The 27,965-nt window shown below is 42.5% G+C and overlaps 1 protein-coding gene across 1 annotated transcript; it reads right to left on the bottom strand.

Moving 5' to 3' along the window:
• Positions 1–107: 107 nt before the first annotated feature.
• ANP32B (acidic (leucine-rich) nuclear phosphoprotein 32 family, member B) lies at positions 108–26,915 on the bottom strand. The gene is made up of 7 exons (XM_012638292.1): positions 26,508–26,915; positions 14,691–14,840; positions 11,323–11,445; positions 5,840–6,029; positions 3,228–3,352; positions 2,326–2,395; positions 108–706 (listed from the first exon to the last, which is right to left on the bottom strand). Exons 1-7 carry the CDS (start codon positions 26,559–26,561, stop codon positions 639–641), a joined length of 780 nt encoding a protein of 259 aa, XP_012493746.1. The 5' UTR covers positions 26,562–26,915; the 3' UTR covers positions 108–638.
• Between the last annotated feature and the right edge of the window lie 1,050 nt (positions 26,916–27,965).

Here is a 27,965-nt window from a genome sequence, read left to right as displayed (position 1 = left end):
CTAAATAACCACTGATATAAATCCAAAGCCAAAGAAAGTTCTTTAGTGTGTTTTAACATAAGCTTACAATTAGAGTCTAATTTAAAAATGTAAGCATACAACTAGGCTTTACCAAAGAGTAATGTGTTTATTTCACTTAAATTCTTAAAAATACTTTTTTGGCAGTTGTCACATAAAATGTCCTAATGTTAAAAAAAAAATTCATTGAAAAGAAAAGCATGAAAAAACAGACCCAAAATGTTAAGATTTTATTTACAAAGCTTTTTTGTTGTACATAAAGTAAAAATGCTGTTACAATCTCAGTGTAACTGGTAGCCACAGACGGTTGACTCACCAATCACAGCTATCCACGCTACAGCAAGAGTCTTACACAAAAACCTAACAACGCTTACAATTTTGTTGGGGTAAAGTCCCTAAGCTTGGTGGTGGATTACCAAGAGGGACTAAATGGAGGAAGGCGGAATGTCACAGGAACTATTCTTTGGCTCTTTGGGTGAGTGGGTGTCCTGGGGTTTGTATCACAGCTACTTTTTTTTTGTTTTTTGTTTTTTGTTTTTTTTTTAAAAAAAACAGCTACCAAATCCATGAGCAGTCCAACCAATACTGAACAGTTCGGATTCTGCAGGTCATTTAGCTTCTTAATCATCTTCTCCTTCATCATCTGTTTCTCTCTTCCTCTTTTCACCTTTCCCGCTTTCTTCCTCCTCTGCACAATCAATAACAAAGATTGACTTTGAGACAACTGGAAAGGCATTGTGCTTAGGCTAAGGTGAATGGCAACAATAATAAATTTTTTGATGGTTGGCAAATCAAAAAAAAAAAGATGTAAACTTGATCAGACTAGCAGGTTATTAAGTACAAGCCACAGAACCAAGAAGAGCAAAATGCACAGCAGCCCCTCAACTCACCCAGCAAAGTTAACCCAGTATTCTCATTTTTAAGTTGTTTTCTTCCAAATATTTCTTATTTTTTTTAAGCTTGTTGGCCCCACCAATTAGACATCTACCAATTATTAAAATGCATATAGTAAAGTCTCTGGAGTTAGCCAGACTATTTCTGAGCCATACTTATCTACAAGTGACCTTGGGCAAGCTTAACCTCTTTTAAGCCAGCTTCCTGGCTTGTAAAATGGAAACAATACTCTGAGAATTAAATGAGGTAACACCCAAAGCACTCAGTATGGAACATGGCTAAGACTCAAATTGTAGCAAATTAATAGTAATAAAACAGGATTTCTGGCTGGGTGCAGTGGCTCATGCCTGTAATCCTAGCACTCTGGGAGGCCGAGGCGGGCAGATTGTTTGAGCTCAGGAGTTCGAGACCAGCCTGAGCAAGAGCGAGACCCCGTCTCTACTAAAAATAGAAAGAAATTAATTGGACAACTAAAAATATATAGAAAAAAAATATATAGAAAAAATGAGCCGGGCATGGTGGTGCGTGCCTGTAGTCCCAGCTACCCGGGAGGCTGAGGCAGAAGGATTGCTTGAGCCCAGGAGTCTGAGGTTGCTGTGAGCTAGGATGACACCTCGGCACTCTAGCCCGAGCAACACAGTGAGACTCTGTCTCAAAAAAAAAAAAAAACACACACAACAGGATTTCTTTGAATATGTATATATCTGAGACACAAGGTACATACTACACATACTTCTGTTTTTTTCAACTAGTAAAAATTCAGTTATTTTAATGAAATTAACTAAATTTGTTAAATCATGTTCCAAAAAGCTCCTTGAAGGCAGTGACCAGGCCCTAATTAGTGTTGATATCTACTGTACATTTAGTCCAGAGCCTGGCAGAGCGGATGCTGAGAAAGTATGAACCAATAGAAAGCACAGCAAACAAACTGGTTCTCTGAGTTCTAAACAACCATGAGACCGTGTACTTTCAACAATTATTTAATAACATCTATTTCACTAGTCTTGGTTGTGGCAGGGAAAGGAATAACACCGATAAAACTGGAAAGGTGCTTGTATGTCTTGAAAAATGATGATCCAATTATTAAGCCTTTTTTAAATGAAACAACTCCAAACATAGAAATCTCATGCTGGGCAGTAGTAAACCAATCAACGGGGTCCAAAAACACATTTAAAACATGGAGAATGAAGACTGACTGACAGGGCCCCTGCCATCAGACAAGCATTAACTGCTGTAGCAGCAGGGAGGCTGCACCAACAAAAATGCAGTGACAGGATGGCACAAGTGCATGCATGTGAAGACCACCAGGGCCGGGGCATTTTATCTTCCACTCAGTGGTATCAAATTCTAAATAATGGATATTTTCATCTCATTTTTAACTGAGGACAACCAAAGTACATGTGTTACACCCACCTTCATCCTCATCCTCATCTTCATCTTCTTCATCTTCATCAACTTCTCCATCATGTCCAAATTCTTCTTCCTAAAGAACGGCAAACATAACATTATTAGATAAATTCTGCCAAATTGAGAAGTACAAAGAAAAATATACTGTGCAAACATAACAATACATTAAGGAGAAACTGTAATGTTATTTTTATCTACTTGATATACTGAGACTTGGTGATTTTCACTAGTGAGCTTAATTTTAAGATTTTTCTTAAAAAAAAAAAAAAACACCAACATTTAAACCCTTAGCCTTACTTTTCTACTACAAAAGGACACACTCTCTGATGACAAGTAACTTTCTCTGCTGGTTTCTCAAATCTCCTTGAGGGTCAAAGTCAAGCTGCTACTTTCTCCCGTTCTCCTATAGCATTCATTTCCTTGGGGATATTCTATCACTGGATGTCCAATAAACTAGACTACTTGTTCTTTCAGGGCAGGACCACAGTCCCATATAATTTTGTACCCCCTAAGTCTTTAACACAGCAGAAATATATTTGCTGAATTAAATTGAATATACAAGAAAAAGTTCAGACTTGGTAAATATATAACAAAGGATAGAAATACCATCAATTCTCAACATTTACATTTCTTAGCACCCTGAATACTCAACTCATTCCTTCCTCCCAAAGTATTAAGGACCAAAACTTACCTTGCAGAGCCGGGCACTGTGTCTAGTTTAGCATTTAGTGGGCATTCCATTTAGTAGTTATTAAAAGGCAGAGAAAAGCTAAATTAGTTAGACTCACATTATTAGTCTATTCACAAGCATACTAATTTCTTCAGGTTTTCCCCCTTTGTCTTTTTAAAATCCACACTTATGTTCTAGTTACAAAATAGGAAGCAGGACAGAAAAGAGCTTCACTGACCTCCCCACTGACTTCATCTTCGTCTTCTTCCCCTTCTACATCTTCGTCTTCATCTTCATCCTCTTCATCATCAAACTCTTCCTCTTCACCATCCTCATCCTCTTCGTCCTCCTCATCTTCTCCTTCTGAAGATAGTCCAAAAAGGAATTCATTACATACCCCTGATGTTCCATGGGGCACCTCTGCTGAAGTGTTAGAGATCTGTGGGCTGGCCCACAGGACAAATGCTGGGCTGCACCAACATCAGTGAAGACCATGAACTGCAGCTGCCTTCTTTCTAACAAGTGATGCTAGCCCCTTTGTCCAAGAGAGTCCCATCAAACCAGGAGGCTACAAGTCCTGGCAGACTAGACACACACTATAGTTATTACTGATGCAATGACAGAACTGCTGGGATTTGCTTCAGAATAATATGGAGCAGGGGAAGAGGGTAGGGATGTACATGAATAAAACATCAGCTATGACCAATAATTACTGAAGCTGAGTGATGAGAACATGGGAGTTCATTTTACTATTATTCCTAACTTGGTCAAAGTCTGAAATTTTCCACAGTTAAAAAAAAAAAAAAAAAAAAAAAAAAAATCACATGCCATCTCCTGGGTAACAGTACCATCAGAGCCAGATGCTCAAATCAGAAACCTGAAAGCTCAACACCCGTAATAACCCTGTGACTTGGGGGACCGGAGGCTGAAAGGCACCTGCGTCTCCATTCTGTCTATGCCAACCTCTAGAACAGCAGTCCCTCCTTCTCCCAGGTCCTAGAGCTCACTATGCTCTCTCCTGCCTCCTGGGCCAACTCTGACTCCACCCTGGAGTGTCAGTCAACACCACTTCCTCAGGCACTACGGCCAGACTCCTAACCCCAGGTGACAGGTTCTCATTCTAGTACCTGGTGCTTCTCCATTACAGCATGCTTTGCTCACATGTAATTATTAATGATTAAAAAAAAATTTTCTTCTTAGTACACAATAAGCTCTAAGAGGACAGGAACCATGTCTGTGTTTTGTTGTTGTTGTTTTTTTTTTTTTTTTTTTTGAGACAGGGACTTGGTATGTTGCCCAGGCTGGACTTAAACTCCAGCACTCAAGTGATCCTCCCACCTCAGCCTCTGGAGTAGCTAGGACTACAGGCCCATGCCACTACACCTCGCTTGTTTTTTTTTTTTTAAAAACCCACTATTTTCCACAGTGCCTGGCACACAGGAAACACTCAAATATTTGTTGCCTGACCAATCTTTGCTCTGAGGAACTGCCCTCCACGCTCCGAGGAATTTCCTTTATAGACTCCTGCACATGTGGCCGCTGCACTTATTTAAGGCAAGCCTAATTAAACAAGCACAAATGGTTTTTAGGAAAAACTGAAAACCTGCAGAAGGGAGTGAGGAACATAAACATTTGAAAGTAGGTGCGATGTCCCACTCTTTTGTCCATTTTACCACCTTATAACCTATTATTTTTTGCCTGTCTCAATCTGCTGTAAAAGTGTAAAAATGTTTACAGGGTACTATACCATTAATTGTACCCAAAGTGCCTGATGTTTTTTACTCCTCCATTTCCTTGAACATTTCTGTCTTGTGTTTTAATTTTTAAAGTAAAGAGATGTTAAAAATAATGCTTCATCTCTTCTCAAGTTCATAGAAAAAAAAATAATAATGCTTCAAAGCAGAATGCCATGAACATCACGAATTCTAGGAGACCAAACAGTCTTCATGCTGACTGATGTGAAAACTAATCACATTGCTTCCTCTAAGCCACTTGGAGGTGAGAAGCCTAAGAGTGACTCAGAGTAAACGAGTCAGTGCAAGGAAAACATGAGCTAATCAGGAGGGATATTCTGGGTAGAAAATATATAAAAAGATTCTTAAAGATAATGGATATATTAAAAACCTTGATCAAATGCCAAAAATAGTGAAAAGTATTTTTAATTCCATGTTATAACTAGATATTATTTATGAAAAATGAAATCTGACAATATAGTACCTTAAAATCATTACCTTCTTAAACTCTAGTCATATATTAATGGCAAGAAAGCTATTTTATTTATATTTTGGCTATAACAAACAGGTACCAAGTACCTACTAAGTTCCAGGCCCTGTGAATTAAAGACAGGTAAAAGACAGTCTCTCCCCCAAGAAGATAATCGTAGCATAGCAGGAAGAGATAATGAAGCAGCAGGCCTGAAGGAGGAAGCAAGGGGGCAGTCTAGCATGCGCAGGACCCTAACCTTGCTTGTGGCTGTCAGGAAATGCTTCCTGGAGGTGCAGACAAAGCTGAGTTTGTAAGGATAAGTAGGCAGTAACCAAGAAGGGGAACAGCTAGGAGACATGAGACCACGCTTCTCTGCGTACACTCTAAGTACTTCAACGGGATAGAGCACAATCTATCATCTCTAGGCTCCAAATTCAAACACCATTCGTTAACCATTTTTATCCTGAACCATTTTAAGGCTTCAATGTCCCAAAAGCTTATTAAACAGGCCCTAGCTCCAAATTTAATGGAATGCCTACATTCATATGTATAAATTGTTTTCCTCAACAGCAAGAACACTCAGTAGCTTTTATCAGAACCTTGAAAGGGCAGAAAGCAGGTTCAGTGGGTGTTGAGCCCACTCACCTTCATCTTCCTCCTCTTCATCCACACCATCCACCTCAGCATCTGAGTCGGGGGCTTCCCGGTCCTCTCGATCATAGCCATCCAGGTAGGTCAGCTGGGGCAGGAGCTTGAAGACACTCTCTCGGTAGTCATTCAGGTTAGTAACCTCACAGTTAAAGAGGTCCAGGCTTTTTAAACATTCTAATTTTTTCTGAAGAAAAGGATCAAAAACACAACTCCTAAACCAAAGGAACATAAGCAACAAAACTCATCTTCTGAAGAGGTAAAATTCTAGGCTCTATGTCCAATTAGCTGCTACACTCAGCCTTGTCCACAAGAAAACACATCAAGTCCTTTGCAACCCTGATGTTACTAAACTTTAACTAGTTCCTCCCTTCCCTACATCTGTTTTCCCAGAGAACTATGTCTTTTTCAGGCAGCATTAGTAGTTTAAATAAATATAAATTTGAAATAATTTTATTAAAACTAGGCCTTTTCATAGTATGAGACAAATAGTCTAATAAATTTGGTTCAAACTTAAGTTTTAACGTTTGGGCAATCAAATGGCCAATAAGAACTTGCTGGGTATTAAGCAGTCTTTAATGCTCTAGGGTGGTAGTACAGGAAAAAAATTCAGAGATTTATAACAAAGTCCTCAATCTCAAGGCCCTTATAATTCTACTTGGAACACAGACATAGAGTTGGAACTTCAGAAATACAGAGAAACATTACACTTTTTTCTTCTTTTGCAATTTTTGGGAAAAGACTGACACATTACCAGACTCTCATGATGTAAAATTCTTGATTTTACCCTACCTTGAAATTTTACCTTATTTGTTTGGAATCATCAGTTTTATCTTTCTAAAATAGTTAAGACCTAAAAACTTGGCCCAAGAAGAGTTTTCTGAGTAGCTAAAGGGGACAGGAAAATGCCCATGTGTTTGACTCAAATCTTCATTTGTTATTATGTACAGTGTACTAGTATTTCAATCCCAGGACTATTAAGTTTTTTTTTTTTTTTTTTTTTTTTTGAGACAGTCTTGCTCTGTTCCCTGGACTAGAGTGCCGTGGCGTCAGCCTAGCTCACAGCAACCTCAAACTCTTGGGCTCAAGCGATCCTCCTGCCTCAGCCTCCCGGGTAACTGGGACTACAGGCATGCGCCACCATGCCCGGCTAATTTTTTATATATATACATTTTTTTAGTTGTCCAGATCATTTATTTCTATTTGTTTTAGTAGAGACGGGGTCTCACTCTTGCTCTGGCTGGTCTCGAACTCCTGACCTTGAGCGATCCACCTACCTCGGCCTCCCAGAATGCTAGGATTACAGGCATGAGCCACCGCGTCCGGCCAGGACTATTAAGTTTTGACTAAGGGTGAGTTAAGAGATTGAGAGGGCAGAGGTACTATTACAGGCAAGCCAGGAGACAGCAACAGGAAGTGACAGCAGATCCTAGTAGGAAAAAGGAGCAGCAGCCTATAAAAGGCAAATACAAAACGTGACATACTAATACATAGTCTGGTGCCTTTTAGAATAAGGGCAATAAATGTAACTTTTAATGGACCTGAATAAAGACAAAAAACTTGGTATTCTCTAAGTAAATAGTACTAAAAAACCCCAAACATTAAGAAGTTGTCTGTATGAAATAATTTTGAAAAAATAAAAGTTGATGCTTAAAAGACTTTAATGCTTTATTGGGAAAGCTAATGCAACACTCACAGGGACCTGGGAAGAAATGCAGACAAAACAAAACCTTGTTATAAGGACTTGAGGTATCTTTGTTATTCTGGGGAGATACAAAATGATATGAATATCTGCCTAGAGCTGTAGAGCAGGGGTTGGCAGACTGTGGTCCACTGGCCAATTCTGGTCCACCTGTTTTTGTAAAGTTTTACTGGAACACAGCCACACTCGTTTGTTTTATGTATGGCTCCTTTTGTGCTACAGTGGCCAAGTTGAGTAGTTGTGACAGAGACTATATGGCCTACAAAGCCTAGTATGTCTATTATCCAGCCCTTAGAGAAAAGGGTTGGTGACCCCTGCACAGAAAGAAACTTCATCTTCCCAGTCAAGGAAGATGTTCGCACATTTGTTTTATTCTCACTGAGTAGCCCTTGAGAACATTTAGCCAGGCAGCGAACACAGAGCAGGGTTACAGCAACAGACAAATGTATCCCTCAAACCCCAAATGTATAACTTTCAGATTAGGTTCCCTCCTGGGCAGGCCTGGCTTCCAGAGCCCAGGTACGACTTCTTGCAGAAGAGGGTAAAAATGCTACAGTGCCAACCCAGACAACTAGCTAGCTACTGGCCTTCTCTTCACAAAGGCTGCCTCTATACTAGCTAAGATACAACCATAAGTAGATTTAGCCACCTTTCCCAAAGAGGCTATGTCTAGAAATTTTCCACTTAAAAGGAACCATTTATACCTCAAAATTATTTCCTAGGAATGGGTGCATAAAAATGCATACAACCCCTGATATTTACCTAATGCTTTTCAATACCCAAAGCCCTTGCTCAAGTTTTACTGATTATTCCAGTACATAGGCCCTCCAAGGCTCTGTTTCTGAAATCGTATGATTATGTGGGATTTTTGGCTATTTCCTCATAAAGCACCCATCATCAAATAATTTGGATATGCCAAAGAGTAGCTAGAAAAGAAAATGAAAGCAAGTAAACAACAAAAATCCCAAATAATTGTAGTTCTCTGGAATTGTTTAAAGTAGTAAAATTGTGCTTTAAGCCTCAATAGGCATAAAATACACTACACACAGGTTATTCAGGATCCCAATGTAATGTGTAAATACTGCTAAAAAAAATTACAAGTCTATCATACCAGAAATTTGATGTAAGCTAATAGGCTAGCCATAATAAACATTAAACATTTTATTAACAATAATTTTGCTTGCCTTCTTAGAATTTAGAAGGGCTTTGGGGGATGGTTTGGATGGCCCAGGTCTCTTAAAAAAAGGTGTCCAAGGAAGTTTGAATTGATGCCTTCTTTGTCTCTCGATTAATGTCCCTGTAGCAAGCAGAGGCATTCACAATCATTGCATTGACTGTTAAGAACTGGGCTCAAAGTAGACTGTTCAAAATGTATGTGGTTAATGAAGATGAGGATGGTGTTTTTCCCCACTGAAGAATACTTTCAGAAGTCAAAACGAACCCAGCATTTCCCCCCTTCACCTTTTCCTACAGATTTACTTTATTCCAAGTTAGAACTTCAGGAGACCAACAGCACCCGCAGGAATCTGAACAGCAAGTAGAGCAGAATGGTGACAGCCAGGCTTTGCCAAATAGTCCTGTGTATAGATAGCACTGTGGCTCTGCCACACAGTGTGTGACTCTGGACAAGGGGTTCAGCCTCACACAAGCCTTAGCTTCCTCAACATAAAGCAAGGGCCATGATATGTCTATCCGCTTTGTGTACTAATAAGATAATTTTGTATTAGTAAGATAATACACATTAAGCACCCTGTACAGTGTATGGACACAGCAGATCCTCCCAAAATGGTAAATCCAAATGAAGGCTACTTCTCATCCTTTGTTGTCCTGGGGGACTGAGACTTTCACAGCCACCAATGGGCCCTCACACATTACTGACCAGATCAGGAACACTCAAGCAAACCACTCCCACACAGTACTTGCTTCTGCTCCGTCTCTGTGCACTAGAGGAATCGAGTTCCTCTAGCACACAGAGAAAGGCTTCTGAAAATCAAAGAGGAATCAGGTTGCCTCAAGAATTGGGCAATAGCCAGTGATCTAGCATGAAAAGGTACTGCCTGGTACTCTGTTCATTAGAAAATAAAAAAAAAACAAAAAAGGAAAAAAAGAGAGGGGGTTCCCATGCTCAGTGACCCAGAATTGACACGCCTGTCATTAACCACTAAACAAAGGCTCAGTGTGACTCATATGACTGAGACGGCATCAGCACTTAATTTAGTGCTCCTGTTGGAATTCCTAGCTTAGGGAAATTTGGGTATGGAATAAATTTACAGGTAGAAAGAGAAGAACAGGTTCTAAGGGCAGTGGAAACAGTGGACTTGGGCTTGAATCCCTAGTCTGCCATTTATCTGAAGCTCTCTAACCTTAGCTTTCTCCTCTCTAAAAAGAGGACAGTCCTTCTCTCTTCTCTGGATTATATGAGGACACAATGGGCAAATGTTAATGTCCTTGAATACAGCAGAATTCAATAAAAGCTTGAACTTGGGAAATAGGAGTTGGTTTAAGGAAAAGAATGGAACTAGTAAAAATTAGAGAGCCTGAATAACTGGGCATATTTGTAACAGGAAAAAAGGACAAAATTCATGATGCACATGTGAGAAAGAAGCTCCCGACACTTACGTGAAATAAGAGCTTTTAAATATGGTCCACTTAATGAAAACGTAAAAATAAAGAGACTTAATAAAGGGGGATTAAATCTGTATTGGAGTTGAATCTCAATTTTTGTTCAGGAAGGAAAAGACTCTCTAATTCTGACAGGAAATCCTCTTCATTAAAAGAAGCCACAATTTAATTCAATCATCCCCTGAAGTATCAACAGAGCATTCTATACAAGTTATGTGAAATCCACACATTTTAACATACTGTGACATCAAAATAGAGACAACAGAGAAGATGTTTCATCCTCCTGGGCCTGCTCTTCTGGATCCTGAAAGACAGCTTCTCTCTGTTGCACAACCTTCTCACAAACAGCACAGCCTGTGGTGCTGCCCCAAAACCTGCATTAACTCCTACCTCCAGTCCTGCGTTTGGAAGCTCTTCTGGCCACTACAACTTCCACACCAACTGGACCCCTCTTAGCACAGCTTCCCAATTTACAAAGCAAAGTACATTATTTTATTCTCAGAACCCCTAGTAAGGCAGGGATCATTGTCCTCCCTGCTTTATAAATGAGGAAACTGAGGCCCAGAGAGAAGAAGCAATTTGCCCAAGGTCACACAGCACATCTACAACCCAAGTGGCACTTAAACATAGCTTTCCATAACATATCCCAATATGTAAGACTGGGAGGGATCTTGAGATTTCCACATAAAACTTTATGCAACAGTAATCAAGCTAAGGCACAAGATCATGAATTAGAAGACCTAAAACTTATTATCGGAGCTGCCCTTCATTGTTCCATCTACAGGTCACATATGCCACCCACTATAAATAGCATGTTCTGTTCAAGGATAAAAGTACAGAATGGCTTGGCCAATCTGGGGGAAAAATTTTAAGGGTATGAGGCTATAGTCAATATATGAACTTTGAAAAAGAAACAAAAACTCCAAAGAATTTCCTTTTGAAGGAAGCCATCACTATATCAGCCAGGGAGAGAGCAAAGCCACAGGAATACATGTAATTAGAAAGGCCTTGATCTTTAATATCTGGACACCTATTGAAAGTAAAAAACCATCACTTTCTCAACCATTCATTATTCCCAATAATTTCCCCCACTATAAAGAAACATGAAAATGAAAATGACCAATAAGTCCCAGTTTCCAAATTCTCAATTACTTACTAAAGGTTCCAAGGTGCTGATATCTTTCAGTTTATTTCCACTCAAGTTTAGATGTGTGAGATTGGGAAGTTTTTCTGCTAACATGTCCAGACCTCCAAAGATTCTATTGTCACTGAGCTCAAGCTGCAAGAGATAATGTACACGGCAAACACACAAATACACAGAGAAATACACATCATTAATGTGTTATGAATAGAAAATATGGCTTTCTAATATTTATCAATATCAAATGATCCCTGTTTCTATTAGGGCATGTATGTTGATTTTGTTTCATTAAATCCAAATAAGTAGTTTATGAATCCCAGCAACATGTGGGGTGGGGCAGTGTAGGGTTAAGTCACAGGAGAGCTTGAGAAATACTGTGTTTTCTTAATGAGATAATAACAGTTTGCTCGAGAAACGGCCTCTAACATCAGTGAATACATTTTCTAACCTAGGTCAAAACAAATTAAAAATTCTTTGAGAAGTGGTAATACTCTATATACCTGCCAGAAAGGGTAAATGGTTTGCGCTTCTGAGCAGCTTATGTTGTGTTCCAAGCAAAGTCTGCAACGCCCACTTGAAACCTAATGTGGTTCTAACACACTGTGTGGTGCTACACCTGGAAGACTCTGGGAATGCTGCTCTGAAGGTCACAGGAGTAGGACAGACCCCAGAAATGTACCCATAAAGAAGCTCCATGACCTCAGGAAAGGGAATGGGGCAATGGCCTCAGCTTTACGAACCAGCTCCCAGAGGTCACTTGCATAAACCTGGCACCAACCTTTATTAGATCCTACTGTAATTTCTTAGCTGCAAGTCCAGTAGCACACGCAAGTGGTATGCCAATAATGGAGTGAGCCCTCACCAAGGAATATTACAATCTTTGATTACCAGGAGTTGGAGCCCGGAAAGCACTGTGGAGAACATCTAATTCAAGCTCTTCCTTTTGTACATGAGAAAACTTAGGCCACACAGCTGGTTCCAATTCTCTATTTTGAAGTGTCAACAATGGTAACTGTATCTAACCCTCACACAGTTCTTAAGTTGCCAGGCACTGTTCAAGGCACTAGAAATACATTAACTCATTTGATCTCACAACAACACTAGAGGGCAGGGAGAATTACTACCCCCATTTATAGACGAGGAAAATGAACTACAAAGAGAGTACCAGGTGTTAACGTGGTAGGCCTATCATTTGAAGCCAGGCAGGCTGGTTTCTTAAGTACCCATGCCCACTCCATTATGCTATGTATTAATACCTAGACTAGCACGAACATTTCATATAATGAAGGCCTTTGGCATGCAATGAAATGTACTACATGATTCAGAGTACGGGAACTTTAAAAAATTTAAATACCTGTTGAAAAAATGAGTTTAAAAAACAAGTCAGCTGCTTAGGTGTTAAGTATTTCAGGACAGGAAATGCAACATTTCAAAATATTTTTTTCCTTCCAATGGGACATTCCAGTCAAATATCTAGTCTTGGTCTACACTTAAAAATACAAGTCTATGATCAAAGATTCAAGTGTTAGCTTCATTGCTGATTTTAGTTAATCAAAATAAAAATAAACCACTTTTCCTGATCTCTGTTTAGATCATGTGGTTAGAATATCACATACATGTAATAGTCAAATCTTTTCAACATGAGTATCTTAGGGAGTAGGAATAACAAGGCAATCCACCAAAGCATTTAGTAGCATATTTACTTTGAAATGAAATAAATGTGTAAATTTAGGAAACTCATGATATCTATACATCAAATTTTTTTTTTTGGTACTTATTTCTTGTTAATAATAGTCTGTGCTCTGGGGTAGGAAAAAACTAAAGCCCTTAGCAGCTGTGAGAATATTCAATCTGCCTTTAAGTATGATTCCCCTTCATTAGCCCTATAAGGGCTGTGATTAATGTTTAAAAACCTCAAAGATTTGATAAAATCCCCACATAAATGGTCACCAATAGGTTGACTTTCTGACTACTTTGACAGTACAGAACACAAAACATACACTAAGGATCTGCTAGCATCAAGTTTATGCAAATAGATGTTAAAAAGCCATCTTGAGTTTAACTGGGTCAATCAGAGCGTCCAATGTCACTGATAACCTATGCAAATATAAAAGGGTTACACTTGAACCTCTAAATAGATACTCAGAAGGGGGAAATTTCTCATCAGAAACACTATTACCTGAAACTCATGAGGACTGCCTAATCATTTATTACCTAATCAAGGCAAATAAGAGAAAACAAAAATAAAAACACACACAACAAAAACTTCTAGTTTTTAATTCATGTAGTTATCCAACCCCCCCCACCAGTCTCTCTTACTACTCATGCAAGCTCTAGGAAGAGCCTACCTGCCCTTTGCCTAAGTTTGATTATTAATTTCTATGCATGCCTTTGTTCCACGTGTGAACAAAGTTCACTTAAGTCAAACTTAAGTTTCCTAATAAAGTGAATACCGAAACAGTGGAGAATTCTGCAAGACTTATATAACCACATATCTTTTCCTATGCAGTGCAAAAGGTTAGGAGAGATGGGCTCTAGTTTTGGCTCTAGCACTAACCACTTCTGCCAACAGTTTTAGGCAAATTACTACAACTTTCTGAGTCTGTTGTTGTACCTATCTATAAACAAGGGGCTCAGCTAGAAGGTCAAAGTTTCTTCCAGCTCTGACATTCTGGGGCTCTGTGACAGTTAAATGTGCAAGAACAAGAGGAAACATTTTTCTTTAGCATTCTGTACTCTTTTGGGGAGGTGGAAGAATTGGAGGGGGATAGAGAATTGGCTGTAATTAGAACAGTAGGCACTAACAATGGGTCATCAACCAGGATAGGGAAACACAGTAGCTTTGTTACATTGAATTCTTCTAGTCAATCACAACATATTTTAAACTTTCTAGTCATTAGAATTACATAATGGGTTTGAATTACCATAGGCTATAAATCTTAAAGTCTTTACTTAAACTCACCCCTAATCAACAGACATAAAACATGAAGAGTGGGAGGTACCTGTGGTTCTTGAACCAGAGCATACTAACAAAACCTAGTTAACACTGTAACAATAAATTTATAACAATAATTTACTCACAAAATACAATAATTGTTCTTCAAACTACTATTTATTGGGCATCCAACGTGCATTATTTCCAAACACCACAACAATTCTGCAAGGTCAAGTGATATCACCAATTTACAGGTGAGGAAATTGGGCCTTAGAGATTAAGTAACCTGCAGAAGATTAGCCATCAAGGAAATGATAGAGCTGGAATTCAACCCCGTATCTGCCCAGTTCCAAAGGCCATATGCTTTCTGCTACACTAAGTATGTCCTTACAAGTAAAATCATACATTTCCCTTCCCAGGATGGTTCTCTTTTACTGTCAGCACTTACCTTTTTCAATTTAGGTAGCTTGGGGAGATTTGAAACTGAAATCAAGCTTACATTTATTAAACTGAGGAACTCTAAGTTCACAAATTCAGCTGTTAAGCCCTCAATTTTTCCATCATTTGATTTGCAATTGTCCAAGACAAGTTCTCGAACCTGTGGATGACCAAAAAAAAAAAAAAAAAGATAAAAAAAATAAGCTTTCAAAAGCGTATTGAAAACCATGCAAAAACTCCTACCATAAATATCCTGCAAAAACATCCACATATAGGGGCAGCCTCTTAGTTAGACCTAGATCATAGTTATAAATGAAAAATGATTAAGCCTTTAGTAGCAATATACTAATAGGTTCAAAGATGGAATGTTGTACCACGATATATTTACACTCTTTATTTTTCAGAAACAGAAACTGCAATCTTTAAGATGTAAGTCAAAGTGTATCCCCGTTATTCCTTTACCAAAGTCTGTTCCCCAAAGGGTGGCTTTATCTAAATGCAAATGCAAAATGAAGACACCCCTTTAGGCTCAATCTACCCTAAGGCCCAGGAGATGACCACTGGTAAAGAGGAAAGCTTTACTTTTCCTGTTAAGATCACTAAGAGATTTTGGCTAGAGGTTTCTACTAACACATTTTCCAACTCTGCTTTTAATAATCTTTACCAAGATTACCTTGACAGTGGGAGGGAATCAAGATAGTCCTTAATTCAAAACAAAGATCAAGCTGGGTTATATGTGAGAAAGATCTTTCTAAGGGAGAGACTGTTAGAGACATTAAATTAGGTTCTTTTTTCAGAATTCAAATCCATGCAAGGGTATCACATCTAAAGATTCTGAATACTGGTTATGTAATAAACAGTCTACTGTGCAGCTCTACCATGGTAATACCTATTGCCTTTCTTGCTCTGTGGTCACTCTGAAACTTGCAACTTTTTAACCTACTTTGATCTACTTAATGATACAAATTACAGTTTTTTAACTGCTCCCTACAAAGACATTCTTGCAGTGAAATCTACTGTTTAACAGCATTAATCAAGCATATATATGGAAGGGGGATGCTAATGGTTTGAAAAGACAACAGGAGCTATTAACAATGTCGTCATCTTCCCATACAAAATCCAGTAGTGCTACTCTAGTAACTGCTATCAATTATAAAGTACATACTCATTCCCTGTACCACCACTTCCTTCTCCTTATTTAGAAAGAAGGAAACAGATTTCGAGTCAGTCATACCCACAACACTGTTAATTGTCTTACCACTTCTCACTACTCTCGTCTTCCTTCTCGAAAGCCCTGGTTTCAGGATGCATGCAGGTTCCTTTAACTTCCCTTCCTTCCCTCCACTTTTCTCTAGGTATCACTGACATTATTCCCTCTTCCAATCAGGAATCGATACATCTGAAAAGTCTTGAGGTCAACTGTGACAAAAGCTGGGCTCTGGACACAGATGTCTGGAGTCAAATCGTGGCTCTACTCTGCCACTTAGAACCTGTGTGAACTTGGGCAAGTCACTTAAACTCTCTGTGCCTCAGTTTCCTGTGAAGTGGAGATAATGCTACATATCTCATGAAGCTGTTGTAGAGAGTAGGTGCTTGGGACACTGTAAATGGACAGAAAGCAATCTCTGGGGAAAGGGAGTGGGGGAATGCCAAAGACCTTTGCCATTTACTTTATTCACACCTGTACTAAGTTTTTTACAAGCACTTCTGTATTTAAAAAAACGAAACATAAAATCAACTAACCACTAAAATTTAAAAAAAGGTCAACTGCAATCACCCACTCACCTAAACAGTATACTGCAATATAATTAAAACATTCCCATTTGGTTTGGGAAGTTTTCTATGACTCTATCCAACAGAGATTCCAAAAACATTATACAAAATGACACCAATAGGCCATTTGAAGGCTAGGCGAAGAAGAATTAGAGAGCCATACTGCATCCCAGCTCACTGAGTGAAATCACCCCTTAAGACATTTCTCTCGATTGGTAAAATTCCACTTTAACCATTGCAATGGGTCTTCAAAAACTATCACAGAGCATTTAAATGTGGGTCAGAATGTGTTTCTTGAACCAAACAGCACAATAGGAATCAAGAAGAGGAAAGCGGGGGGTGCGGGGTGATAAAGTTGTTGAAACTAGCAGGTTTAGTTGCTGAGTATAGGAGATGATGAAGGGGAATTGAGGTTTTGGTTTACAGAACTGTGACCCGTTTACCTAGATGGAAATAAGGAAGAAATAGCTTTTTGAGGGTAATGAATACCAAGAGGGATACCAAGTTTAAGATTCCCATGGGATGTCCAGATAAAAATATCCACAGGCAGCTGGACATGTGGGTCTGGAGTTCAGGGGAGGTCTGGGTTGTAGTTCTGTATTTGGAAGTCATTAGGGCAGAGTTGGTAGGAGAAGCATGAAATTCCCAGGAAAAGGACCAAGGATAGAACCCTGCAAAGGAGACTTGATAGGAATCAGGAATGGTACCAAAAGCTAAAGCATTAGTTTCAAATGCCTAGAAAGGCTTATAAAGTAAATGTTATGGTTTGAATGTTGGTGCCCCCCCACAACTTATTAATATATGCTGAAACCTAAATATTCGAAGTGATAGTATTAAGAAGTGGGGCCTTTTGGGAAGTGATTAAGAATGGGATTAGTGACCCTGTAAGAGGTTGAAGGGAATAGCCTAGTCTCTTCTGTGTCTTCTGCCATGTGAGGACACAGCAAGAAGGTGCCATCTTTGAAGCACAGAAAAAGCCTTCCCCAGACACTGAATCTGCTGGTGCCTTGATTTTGAACTTCTTAGCCTCCAGAACTGTGAGCAATAAATTTCTATTGTTTATAAATCATCCAGTGTAAAGCCTGTTTTTTATTGTAGCAGCCCAAATATGCTAAAACAATAAGGCTTAAGAGGTTATTGAAAAAAGGATGGAAAAACTAGAAAACAATTTAAATGCTAATTAATAAGGGACTCATTTACAGGATACACTATGGAATGAAAAATGTACAGAATGTGTAACATGTCACATATTCACTTTCTTTTATGTACGTAAAATCTCTCAGTAATAGTGTTTGCAGGGAGGGAAAAGTAAGAGGCTGAAAGGCTTTTCTATTTAAATTTATTTAATTTCAAATAATGTGACTATTAATCTATTAAAAAATAAAGCTTAAAAAAAGTCACTGCTAGACTGTTAGATTCATTATGGCAAGGTAATGTCTATTTTGGTTACCACTATATCCCAGTATAAGAGCCTTCATAACTGCTGAATGAGGAAAAAAATGGTCATAGGTTTGTCAGTAATATTGCATCGGGGTTTGTGTCAAGATTGTGAGGGAGGGAGGGAGAAAATGAAATACAAAGAAAACATGGATATAAAAAGGACCAACTTTCTGATTATAAGCATAACATTTTGGTGTATGTTTTAGTCTTTGTATATATCATAGGTGAGATAAACTGTATTATTTAGGATATTTTAAAATAACTTTGTTAATATTTTTAATAACTAAAGAAATCAAAGTGGAGCCGGGCACAGGGAGGTGGAGGCAGAAGAGTCTGACGACAGGAGTTCAAGACCAGCCTGGGCAACATAGTGAGACTTCATCTACAAAAAATTTAAAAATGAACTGGGTGTGGTAGTGCGTGCCTGTAGTCTCAGCTACTTGGGAAGCTGAGGGAGGAGCATCGCACGAGCCCAAAGCTGCAGTGAGCTATGATCAGGCCACTGCACTCCAGTATGGAGGGGGCAGAACAAGACCGTGTCTCTTAAAGGGGGGAAAAAAAAAAAAAAAAAAAAAAAAAATGCATGGATACATCATAAATCACTTTACAATGGATATCTTGTACTGTTTTTATTCTAAGTGAGGAAAAAATAAACATCCCATAAGAAATACTGACAAAGGACAGACAAGCCATAAAAAATACAAAGAATAAACATAAAAAAATCATTTAACAACAAGTAGTAAAAATGCATACTAAGGCTGGTGGTGGCTCAGACCTGTAATCCTAGCACTTTTGGAGGCTGAGGCAGGAGGACTGCTTGAGGTCAGGATTGCAAGACCAGCCTGAGCAAGAGCGAGATCCTGTCTCTACAAAATAATAGAAATTAGCCAGGAGTGGTAGCACGTGCCTGTAGTCCCAGCTACTTGGGAGGTTGAAGCAGGAGGATTGCTTGCTTCAAGCCCAGGAGTTTGAGGGTGCAGTAAGATAGGATGATGCCACTGCACTCTAGCCTGGGCAACAGAGCGAGACCTTGTCTCATAAAAATAAAAAATGCACATGAGAAATGAGATATTATACTCTTGCTAAGAGGTGGGATAGCTCTTCCTATGAAGAAAAGGGTAGGATGGGTATAGATATAGGTGAGTTTGTGTAAGTGGGAGAGAAGTTCAGGGAATGCACACCTGAGATCTTTAATTCTCTTCACCAGTAAGAGGTAACAGGATATACTGGGATAAGTAGGGCAGAGGGCTATATGGCTAGGTACAGAAAAAGCATGTCCCTGGAGTTTTCCAGGAAGGCTGAGAATGTAAAGAAATGTGTTACCCCGTAACAGACCTCTAAAAACACAGTGAGATAAGCCACTGGGGAATAAGCACAGAGCAGGGGGGAATTACTGCATAAAGCAGAGACCCATGAGAAGGACCTAGTTAGGGCTGTGCCCAAGGAGAGCAGATCTGAAAGTCCCATCACCATCTTACTCCAGGGCTTGAGCAATCCTTCTGCCTCAGCCTCCCGAGTACCTGGGGACTACAGGTATGCGCCACCATGCCCGGCTAATTTTTCTACGTATTTTTAGTTGTCCAGCTACTTTCTTTTTCTATTTTTAGTAGAGATGGGGTCTCGCTCTTGCTCAGGCTGGTCTTGAACTCCTGACCTAAAACAATCCACCAGCCTCAGCCTCCTAGAGTGCTAGGATTACAGGCGTGAGCCACCGTGCCCAGCCCCATCACTATCCTTAATGGTTGTTTAAAGGTCTAAACAGGACCTTGGTGAAAAGGTGTTCTCTCAGGTATTGTTTTAGCAACAGAGAAGCAGCATTTGAGGTACAGGGGAGGAAAACCTTTTCCTTACCCTCTTAGGTTTAGTAACTGGGGCCTGCCAATTAAACAAGAGATTAATAGAAGAAAAAATTTATTTACATGTGTAATGTACATACACACATGCATACATGGTCAGTGATGAGTAACTCAAAGGGATGGTTAGAATTTAGGGCTTATATACCTAATTTAGGAAAGGAAAGGGAGGGAGGAGCAAACCCTCCTTTGGGAAGAACAGATTTCTTTAGGAAAGACAAATGGGATTTTCAGGAGAACAAATGAGAGATAAGAAAATTTACATCAGCCCTCATTTCTCAGAAGTGTTAGCTTTTAGTCAGATAAGCTCCAAGAATAGGCTTCTTTTTGTATCAGTTGAGCCTCAAATACCTTCAGTTTAAAATAATCTTTATATCAACTCTGGGGTTCTGAGTGGGTCCTTACAGAGGTTAACTAAGCTTCCTCTCTCCCCGATTCCTTCTTGGGTATGAAAGGGATCCAGAATGCCTTGCAAGGGAGATAACAGCTTTGGGAGACAGGGGTGCAGCTGGGACAATAAAATCTCAAATTTCCCAATCTAAATCCTGAATAAACCAGGTCCTAATCCAAGGAGAAAAAGTCCTAGTTTCTTATCATATCCCAAGTCCTCCCATGGCTGCCATCTAAGAAAAGGTCACGCAGGCACTTGTACATTTATGTGTACATCTTGGGGAGCTATTTGGTCCAAGACAGAGTTAGCTGGCCTTCTGCTTGAAGATGGACAGTTTAACTTTCTAGGCCATATTCATTCTTCTTCATCCCTCAATCTCTAATTAAAATTGCCTTTTCTCAAACACAAATTTAAGGTAAACATTTAAAAACTAAAAAGAAAAATCCACACTACTTCCTATTTAACTGTTGCGTATTTGTTTTTTGCAGTTATCAAAAAGATAGTACTGTTTTCTACTACTTTTTCATTGAAAAATTCGAACTACATTGTGGCCGAATAGCTTTTCAGACCTAATTTGAGGACGTACCATCCATTTATAACATTGTATCTACGAAAAAAACACTTTTCAAATTCTGAGTGGCCAATTCCTAAATGTCTATGAGGCACTTCTTTAAGTTATGAGTCATAAACTTCTAGGTCAAGGGGACAACTCTGGGGATTGGAACTAGGGGCTGCAGGAGATGGAAGCAGTCCCCCCCCCTTCATTCTCTCCAGCTTGTTCTTACTTGTCACTCCACTCCCCCAGCTACTCCAAAAAGGAAAAAAAAAAAAAAAAAGAAGTTTTACCTAACTGGTTGGGTGACCTCCAATTATAACAGTTGTTTCTGCCATAAGACAGGGGAAAAAAGGTATGGAGGAATTAAAGATCATTTTGAGTTATCAGTTCCCTTAATTAGAGAAGTAATACATGTTTATTTTTTAGTAAGTAGAAGAATTAAAAAATGTAGAAAGCAAAAGTAATTCCTGCCATAATTGCAATTTCCATCCTTCTGAGTTAACCAATGTTCAAGCCTTCTACCCTATTATTCTAAAAGAATGTTTTCAAAATGACAATTCGACAAATTTATATTAGTGGTTCTCATATGTATTTACACAGCAGAGCTGTGGCATGAAGGAAACACCCATATCCTATGGGTGGGTATGTAAAGAAGAGAACCATTCTGAAAAGCAATTTGCAGAAAAAAGTTCACACAAGATGTTCATTTCAGCACTACTTACAACAGCAAAAAAAAACCCTGGAAATAACCCGAGGAGATGGTTAAATTATGATCTATGCAGATATTAATAAGGCTGTAAAATTTAAAAAAAAATTATGACGGAGAGAAATGTTTACTGCATTATTTAAAAGAAAAAAAAAAAGCCTGGGCAACATAGCAGGACACTGTCTCTATAAAAAACATAAAAGAAAAAATTAGCAGGGTGTGGTGTTGTACACCTATAGTCCCAGCTACTTGGGAGGCTGAGGCAGGAGCATCTCTTGAGCCCAGGAATTTGAGGCTGCAGTGAGCTATGATCACACCACTGCACTCCAGGGTAGGCAACAAAGTGAGATCCTATCTCAAAAAAACCCAAAGACTAAAAACAAACCAAAAACCAACAAGCTAGCATACTAGCATACACATTATTAGCACGATCTCTGTTTGGAAAAAAAATTTAAACATTCTGGTAGACTATACATCAGAATGTCTAGATGGTAAGATAGGCATGTATGATTTGTATTTTCTTTTTGCTTATCTACTTTTTTTTTTTTAGAGAAGAGTCTCCCTCTGTCACCCTGGCTAGAATGCAGTGGCATCACCATGGCGCACTGCAACCTCAAACTTCTGGGCTCAAGCAATCCTCCTGTCTCAGCCTCCCAAATAGCTAGGACTATAGGCTTGGGCCACCATGCCCGGCTATTTTCAGTAGAGATGAGGTCTTGCTCTTGCTCAGGCTGGTCTCGAACTCCTGAGCTCAAGCAATCCTCCCAACCTGGTCTCCCAGAGTGCTAGGATTATAGGCGTAAGCCACCACGCCTGGCCTATATCTACTATTTTTTGGCTTATCTGTTATCTAATTTTTCTTCAACCAAGATGTATTACTTATACAAGGAAAAAAACTCCAATTAGTTGCTATGCAACCAATTAGTATATCGGATTGAGCTCAAAATTACATCATAGTAACAACAGAGGCCAAGGGGGTGGGGGGGTGGATCAAAAAAGATGCAAGCTGAAGAAAATCTAATTTTTTCCCCCAGTAAATCAGGACTAAGGAAAGACTACTCCTAAATGTCATAGTCCAGCATATATAGCACACTGCTGTTTCACAGGGACATAGATTGTGAACCACAGGAAGGAACTGCTTGGCTTTCTAACTTTGAATGAAAAACTCAGTTAACATGAAGGCTAACTGTCCCCAGACGCATGGTTAATGAGGTGCTCACAACAGAGCGACATGTTCAGTGTAATGGAAGGATGAGAACTTCACATAAGGAAAAACAGGTTTTCTTTTCCAATTTAAAACTACAACTAAATTTGTTTTATATCTCGCTGCTGCATGTCATTGTCTTCTCATCTTACTGACAATACCTCCATTTTTATGGTGTATATATGTTCTAGCACTGTACCATTTATTCCCAGTTGAAGTAAATATTTTATATATTTCCTATCCTTAGAAGTAATACAAAAATATTTTCTATCCTTGCCTATAAATGTTTTTAAATGGCAACCACCAATTCTTCATGAAGATTATTTTAAAATGTCATCTTACGTCATTTTTTCCCATTATGCGAACATATTCTAATATGAGCTGTTTTGGACTTGGAAAAAACTAAATTATGTATTTCTTTACAAGCCTTCCCCCACCTTTTACGGAAATGAGCATACCTGTGTTTATAAGAAATAAAGATATAGCAAAATGTGAACTGAACTTACTATCTTGGGCTCATGTACTCTGGCCAAAGAACATAAGAAGGTAAATACGTGTTACCAGGGTCTTCTATAAATCCCCAAGTAAAATAAAAACAAAAACAAAAAAGCCATATACATAATAAAAGCCTATGTGGTCTTAAAAGAACACATTTATAATTAATCTCCTACTCACCCTCCTCACACTCTCAGCTCTTACCTGACTTTAAAATCACTAAGGTTAACTATGGGATGGATACACTTGTACATTTCAGAGCACGTTGCCCATACTGTAACAGCACAGTACCTTCAACGGGAGAATGCAGGCTCCCAGAGGCCAAACCTACTGTGTAACAGCTGACAATACCACCAATTTCTGTGGTGTGTATAGTATGTTCCAGCGCATCATACATACGGTGCCATGTGACTAGCTTAGTTTGATTTTTTTTTTTTTAAAGGCGTCATCTTGGAACTATTCATTTGCCTTAAGGATGATGACTTTCTGCAAAACACCTTTTAACTCCTCTTTTAAAATTTCCTTCAAGGAGGGTGAGGTGGTGTGTGCCTATAGTCAGTCCCACCTACTCAGAAGGCTACCGTGCCTCCTATGATCACACCTATGAATAGTACTATGATGGCATCCATGAACAGCCACTGCACTCCAGCCTGGGTGACAAATTGAGACCATGTGTCTAAACAAACAAAAAAAGCTAAAACAAAACAAAAATTTCCTTCATAATCTACAGTTATTTTTTCTTGAAAAGCCTTTAGTTTTAGGTCAAAGCTTTGCTGTCCCAGTGGGGCACTTAACTCCCACTGGTCTCAGTCCCCCATTAGAGTCCCTGAGGGAACCTTCTTCTATCCCGACAATCTTGGCTGGCTCCCCTGACAGTCTCCCAAGGGCAACAGGCACCAGCGCCATCTGAACCGATTTTCAGGCTTCAGGAGGGAAGGGGATGCTCTGCTCTGTCTTGTTTGCTGATTTCCCAGGCCCTGGCATACTGTTAGGTAGTCAAATATTTAATAAACCAGTGGATCTGTAGGCCAGCGCTGTCCAATACAGTACTCACTAGCCACTTACCACTTTTGAGCATTTGAAATGTGGACAGTACGACCCGAGAAAATGACTTTAACTAGTCACACAGCTCTGGCCCGTCTTTGGTAAGAGAGTTAATGCCTAAGTTGATTATTTGAAAAGTCAACACCTGCACATATGCATGTATCTTTAAAGCAACATACTATTTCACATATAAAAACACCAGATATTGCCAGTGACAGGCCAGCTTTATTTTCCAGAGCGCACACCACTATTGTTAAGGAGTATTTTAGTAGAGCTTTAGTTTGAGCACGTTCTAAAGAACTCAAATTTCAGATTTCAAAGCATTTTGAAGACCCAAGTGTGTATTTTCCTCACAAGAAACTTGGCTAAATTTAGCCACTCCGTATTCTATTAATTTGCTACTACGAGGTAATGGAAAAGTCTGGAACTATCAGCTCCTCAAGGTGGAAACACAGCGCTTCAAGTTTTACACGGTGAAGAGGTTTAACCATTAAACACGCTAGCACGTGGCGGGCACAAAATGTCTGACCGATGGTCGGAAGGAACCACGCTGGTGGAGCCTCAACCTCGAAACCCCGGGAAACGGACGAGTCGAGTCGCCCACTCTCTCAGGTCCATCAGGACACATGGCTGCCGTGCCGTGGAATCCACCCCACTCCTCACTGCCGGTGACCCCAAGGATTAGGGAGCGAGGACACAATACCGAGCACGCCAGGTAAACCCTGGTCGTCTAATTCCCACAAGTTTGCAACTTGTTAACCACAGCCACCTGAGTGCGCGAAACTCGGCCTCTCGCTACACCTGGGCGGGGTGGGGGACCCTCCTGGGCTGCCCTCGGCGGGAAAAAGCCACTCACCGCCGAGGGGGTCAGGCAGCAGCGCGGCCCCTCCGGGCGCGGGGGGCTTGCGGCGGCGGAAAGGGAGCTAACTCAAGGAGAGATGAAAGAGCCAGTTGTTTCAGGCCCGCCCCACGCACACACAGCCGCGGCGCGCGACGGCCTGCCTCGGGCCCCGCAGCCCGGATGGCGCGCGGTCGGCAGCACCAGGCCGCGCTCGAGCACGTGCGGGGGCAGAGGCCTCACGGCCCCGCGTGCCGAGCCGAAGCCAGCCGAGCCCCCGCGCGCCTGGCCCGGGGCGGAGGCGGCCGCCTGCCGTTGCCCTTTTAAGAAGGGGGAGGGGGTCGGCAGCGCGCCTGCAAGGGGATGAGTCGGCGGCGGCCGCAGCGCGCGGCTCCCGCCAGTGCGAGCCGAGCCCCGGCGGGGCGGGGAAAAACAGGTCGAAGGCTCAGCCAGAGAAGGGGCGGCCGGCAGCAAGCGCCGAGGGCGGGCGGGTAGGGCCGCTCGGCAGAGCCCCGGGCCGGCTCACCCAGCGGAGGGAGACGGGCACCCGCCAACATGGCGCTGTGCAGGCCTGTGGCGCGCCCCGGCTGGCGTGAGGAGCCGCCACCCTCCCACACCGAGGGGCCAGCCTCCCGGGACAGGGGCCCCCGAGCTCCGCAGCGGCGGCGCCGGGGGAGGGCGAAGCCACCGCCACAACGGTTGGCTCGGGTAGACCGGGGCCGGCCCAGGGAGGCTGGAGTCGGGGAGGCCGGGGGCGAAAGGGGAGCGAGGGAAATGAGGAAGAAAGTTTTATTTTTAGGCTTGAAAAATGGCGGGAACCGCGTCCTTTTTTCAAACTTGGCCTCGGCAGGGGCGGCGGTTGCGCCACCTCCGCCGCCTAGGCCCGCCCCTCCCCCGCTCCGCGCGCCAGGCCGCGCCCGCCCAGGCCCCCAGGCTCCCCAAGGGGCTTCTCGCCCCCTTCAAAGGAAAAAAGCCCCCTCCTCGCCCCACGATCCCTGCCCTTGGCCGGGCCAGCGCCAACCACGAGACCCGGCCAGGGGACCCCCCCCCCTCCCGCGCCCCTTCCCCAGCCGGCTCGGGACGCGCGGAGCCCGGCTTGGCCGGCAGCGGACCCAGGCGGGGCTGGCCGCGCAGCTCCTCGGCAGGCCCAGCCTCCGCCCGGTCGCGCATCCCGGGAGGCTGCAAACATGGCTCCCAGCGTTACACAACCCCCTCCTCCCTCCCTCGCCGCCGGCCACTCGCACACGCGCTCCCTCCGGGGAAAGACCCCAGCGAGCGAGGAGCTCAAAGTTTGCTTTCCCCCACTCCGCTGCGTTCCCTGGGCGGCCGCGGGGCTCCGCGGGCGGCAAAGAGTTAATCTCCGCGCGCTCGCTCCCCCCTTCGCGCCCGCCCGCCTTCCCCGTCCGAGCCCGCGAGCTGCGCCCTTCCGCGCGCCGGGGCCGGCGAACCAGCGGCCCGGGCCCCGCAGGTGGCCACCATTACATGCAAGTCATCGGGGAGGGGGCACCCGACGGGGGCTATGCTTACCGCTTCCGGGGTCCGGTTCCTCAGCTCCAGGTGGATTCTCCTCTTCATGTCCATGTTTCCCTCTTCCCCCCTCTTCAAACTTAACTTTCCGCGGCGGGGGCGGAGGGGGGAGAGGCGTCCCGGCCTGCACAGCGAGGGCCGTCGGAAGGGGTCTGCTCGCGGCAGAGGCCGACGGCGCGGTCCCGGGCGGCGTGCGGCGTGCGGGCAGGCGAGCGGAGCCCCCGGAGCCAAGTTACTCACGGGAGCGGAGAGAAACCATGGAGGGAAAAGGGGGCTGGAGCGCAGCGCTGGTCTCACTACCGCCGCCCCCGGCCGCGGCCCCGCACTGCGCTTAAACCGGCGACGCGGCGCGGCGGCTGCTCGGCTCCACTCGGCCCCACGCGGCGCCGCTCGGCTCGGCGGCCCGGCTGCACCAAGGACGGGGCGGGGAGACGCACGGCGGGAGGGGCGGAGGCTAGGAGAAAGGCCCAGCCCGGGGGAGTGGAGCGACTTCCTCCTCCCTCCGACTGCACGTGGGGCGGCTGATGTAAGAGCTTCCTCGGGGGCTTCCGCGCCCGCCACCGGGCTGAGACCCTCGACTCCACTTTGCCGCGCCCGCAGTCAGGTCTCTGGCCGGCGCGGGAACGTTTGTGGGGGCGGGCTGGTGAGAAGCTGTTCAGTCCGGCTTCGGGGGTCCCCAAAGTTAAATGCGTCTGCGGAGGCTCGCCGGAGCCAGCCCGACGCCCGCGGAGCCGCGAGAGTCAAGAGAGCCCAGGACAGAGGCTTGGAGGTTCGCCTTTTGCCTCCCACACAGTCTGGGGCCAACAGCAGTCCCCTTGCGTAGTGGTGTCCAAAATGCTGCGGAGGACCCGGTTCGGGACGGACTCGCGGCCGGCCCGAGTTGTACCGCGTGGCGCCGGGTGGAGTCGGCTTTCGAGGGCTGTGGCGGGCCGCTGGTCGGGGACAGGGCAGCCCCGGTCGCTTGCCTAAGCCACAGAGCAGCCGAACGTCTCTTCCCAGTTCAGGAGAATCTTCCTCGGTTTTCTAACATTTTACCACTAGCTAGCGGAGGAAACAATTAGCATTTCTAGTAGGGCCTCTGTTTTCTCGCAGACTTTTATCTCATTTATTCGTTAGGGCCCCCTGTGAGGTGTGTAAATTCTTGATGGCCTAAGTTTCGTGAAGCCTGGCAGGCAGCCTTTGTAATGGTCTGGCTCATAGGGTCCCAGGGGTTAGAGCACCAGGTTAGGGTGAGTGTGCTTGGCATACCACCGGGAATTAACTTATATTCGGCTTAAAATATGTAAATACATCATGTGTCAAAGCAGATACTGTCGTATTTCTAGTTATAGACAAGAGGTACCAAAAGTTAATAACAATTAATTTTATTCTGCAGCAGGATGGGGGGAGAGCAGAGGGAGAGAGAACAATTTTTTAGAGAAAAACTTAAGATTCTATGCAGTAACCTAAGGTTTCATG

The sequence above is a fragment of the Propithecus coquereli genome, unplaced genomic scaffold, assembly GCF_000956105.1.
Source record: "Propithecus coquereli isolate 6110/MARCELLA unplaced genomic scaffold, Pcoq_1.0 Scaffold128, whole genome shotgun sequence".
Classification (NCBI taxonomy): Eukaryota; Metazoa; Chordata; class Mammalia; order Primates; family Indriidae; genus Propithecus; species Propithecus coquereli.
Note: the sequence above shows the minus strand (reverse complement) of the source record. Positions and strands in the feature narration are given on the sequence as shown.

Excerpts from the sequence above, each read along its gene's own strand:
- ANP32B (XM_012638292.1), bottom strand. The coding sequence starts at position 26,561 with ATGGACATGAAGAGGAGAATCCACCTGGAGCTGAGGAACCGGACCCCG. Across the intron at positions 6,030-11,322 it reads TCAGCACCTTGGAACCTTTA|AAAAAATTAGAATGTTTAAA; the intron begins GTAAGTAATTGA and ends CCTTTTCTTCAG. Across the intron at positions 2,396-3,227 it reads AAGATGAAGTCAGTGGGGAG|GAAGAAGAATTTGGACATGA; the intron begins GTCAGTGAAGCT and ends GCCGTTCTTTAG.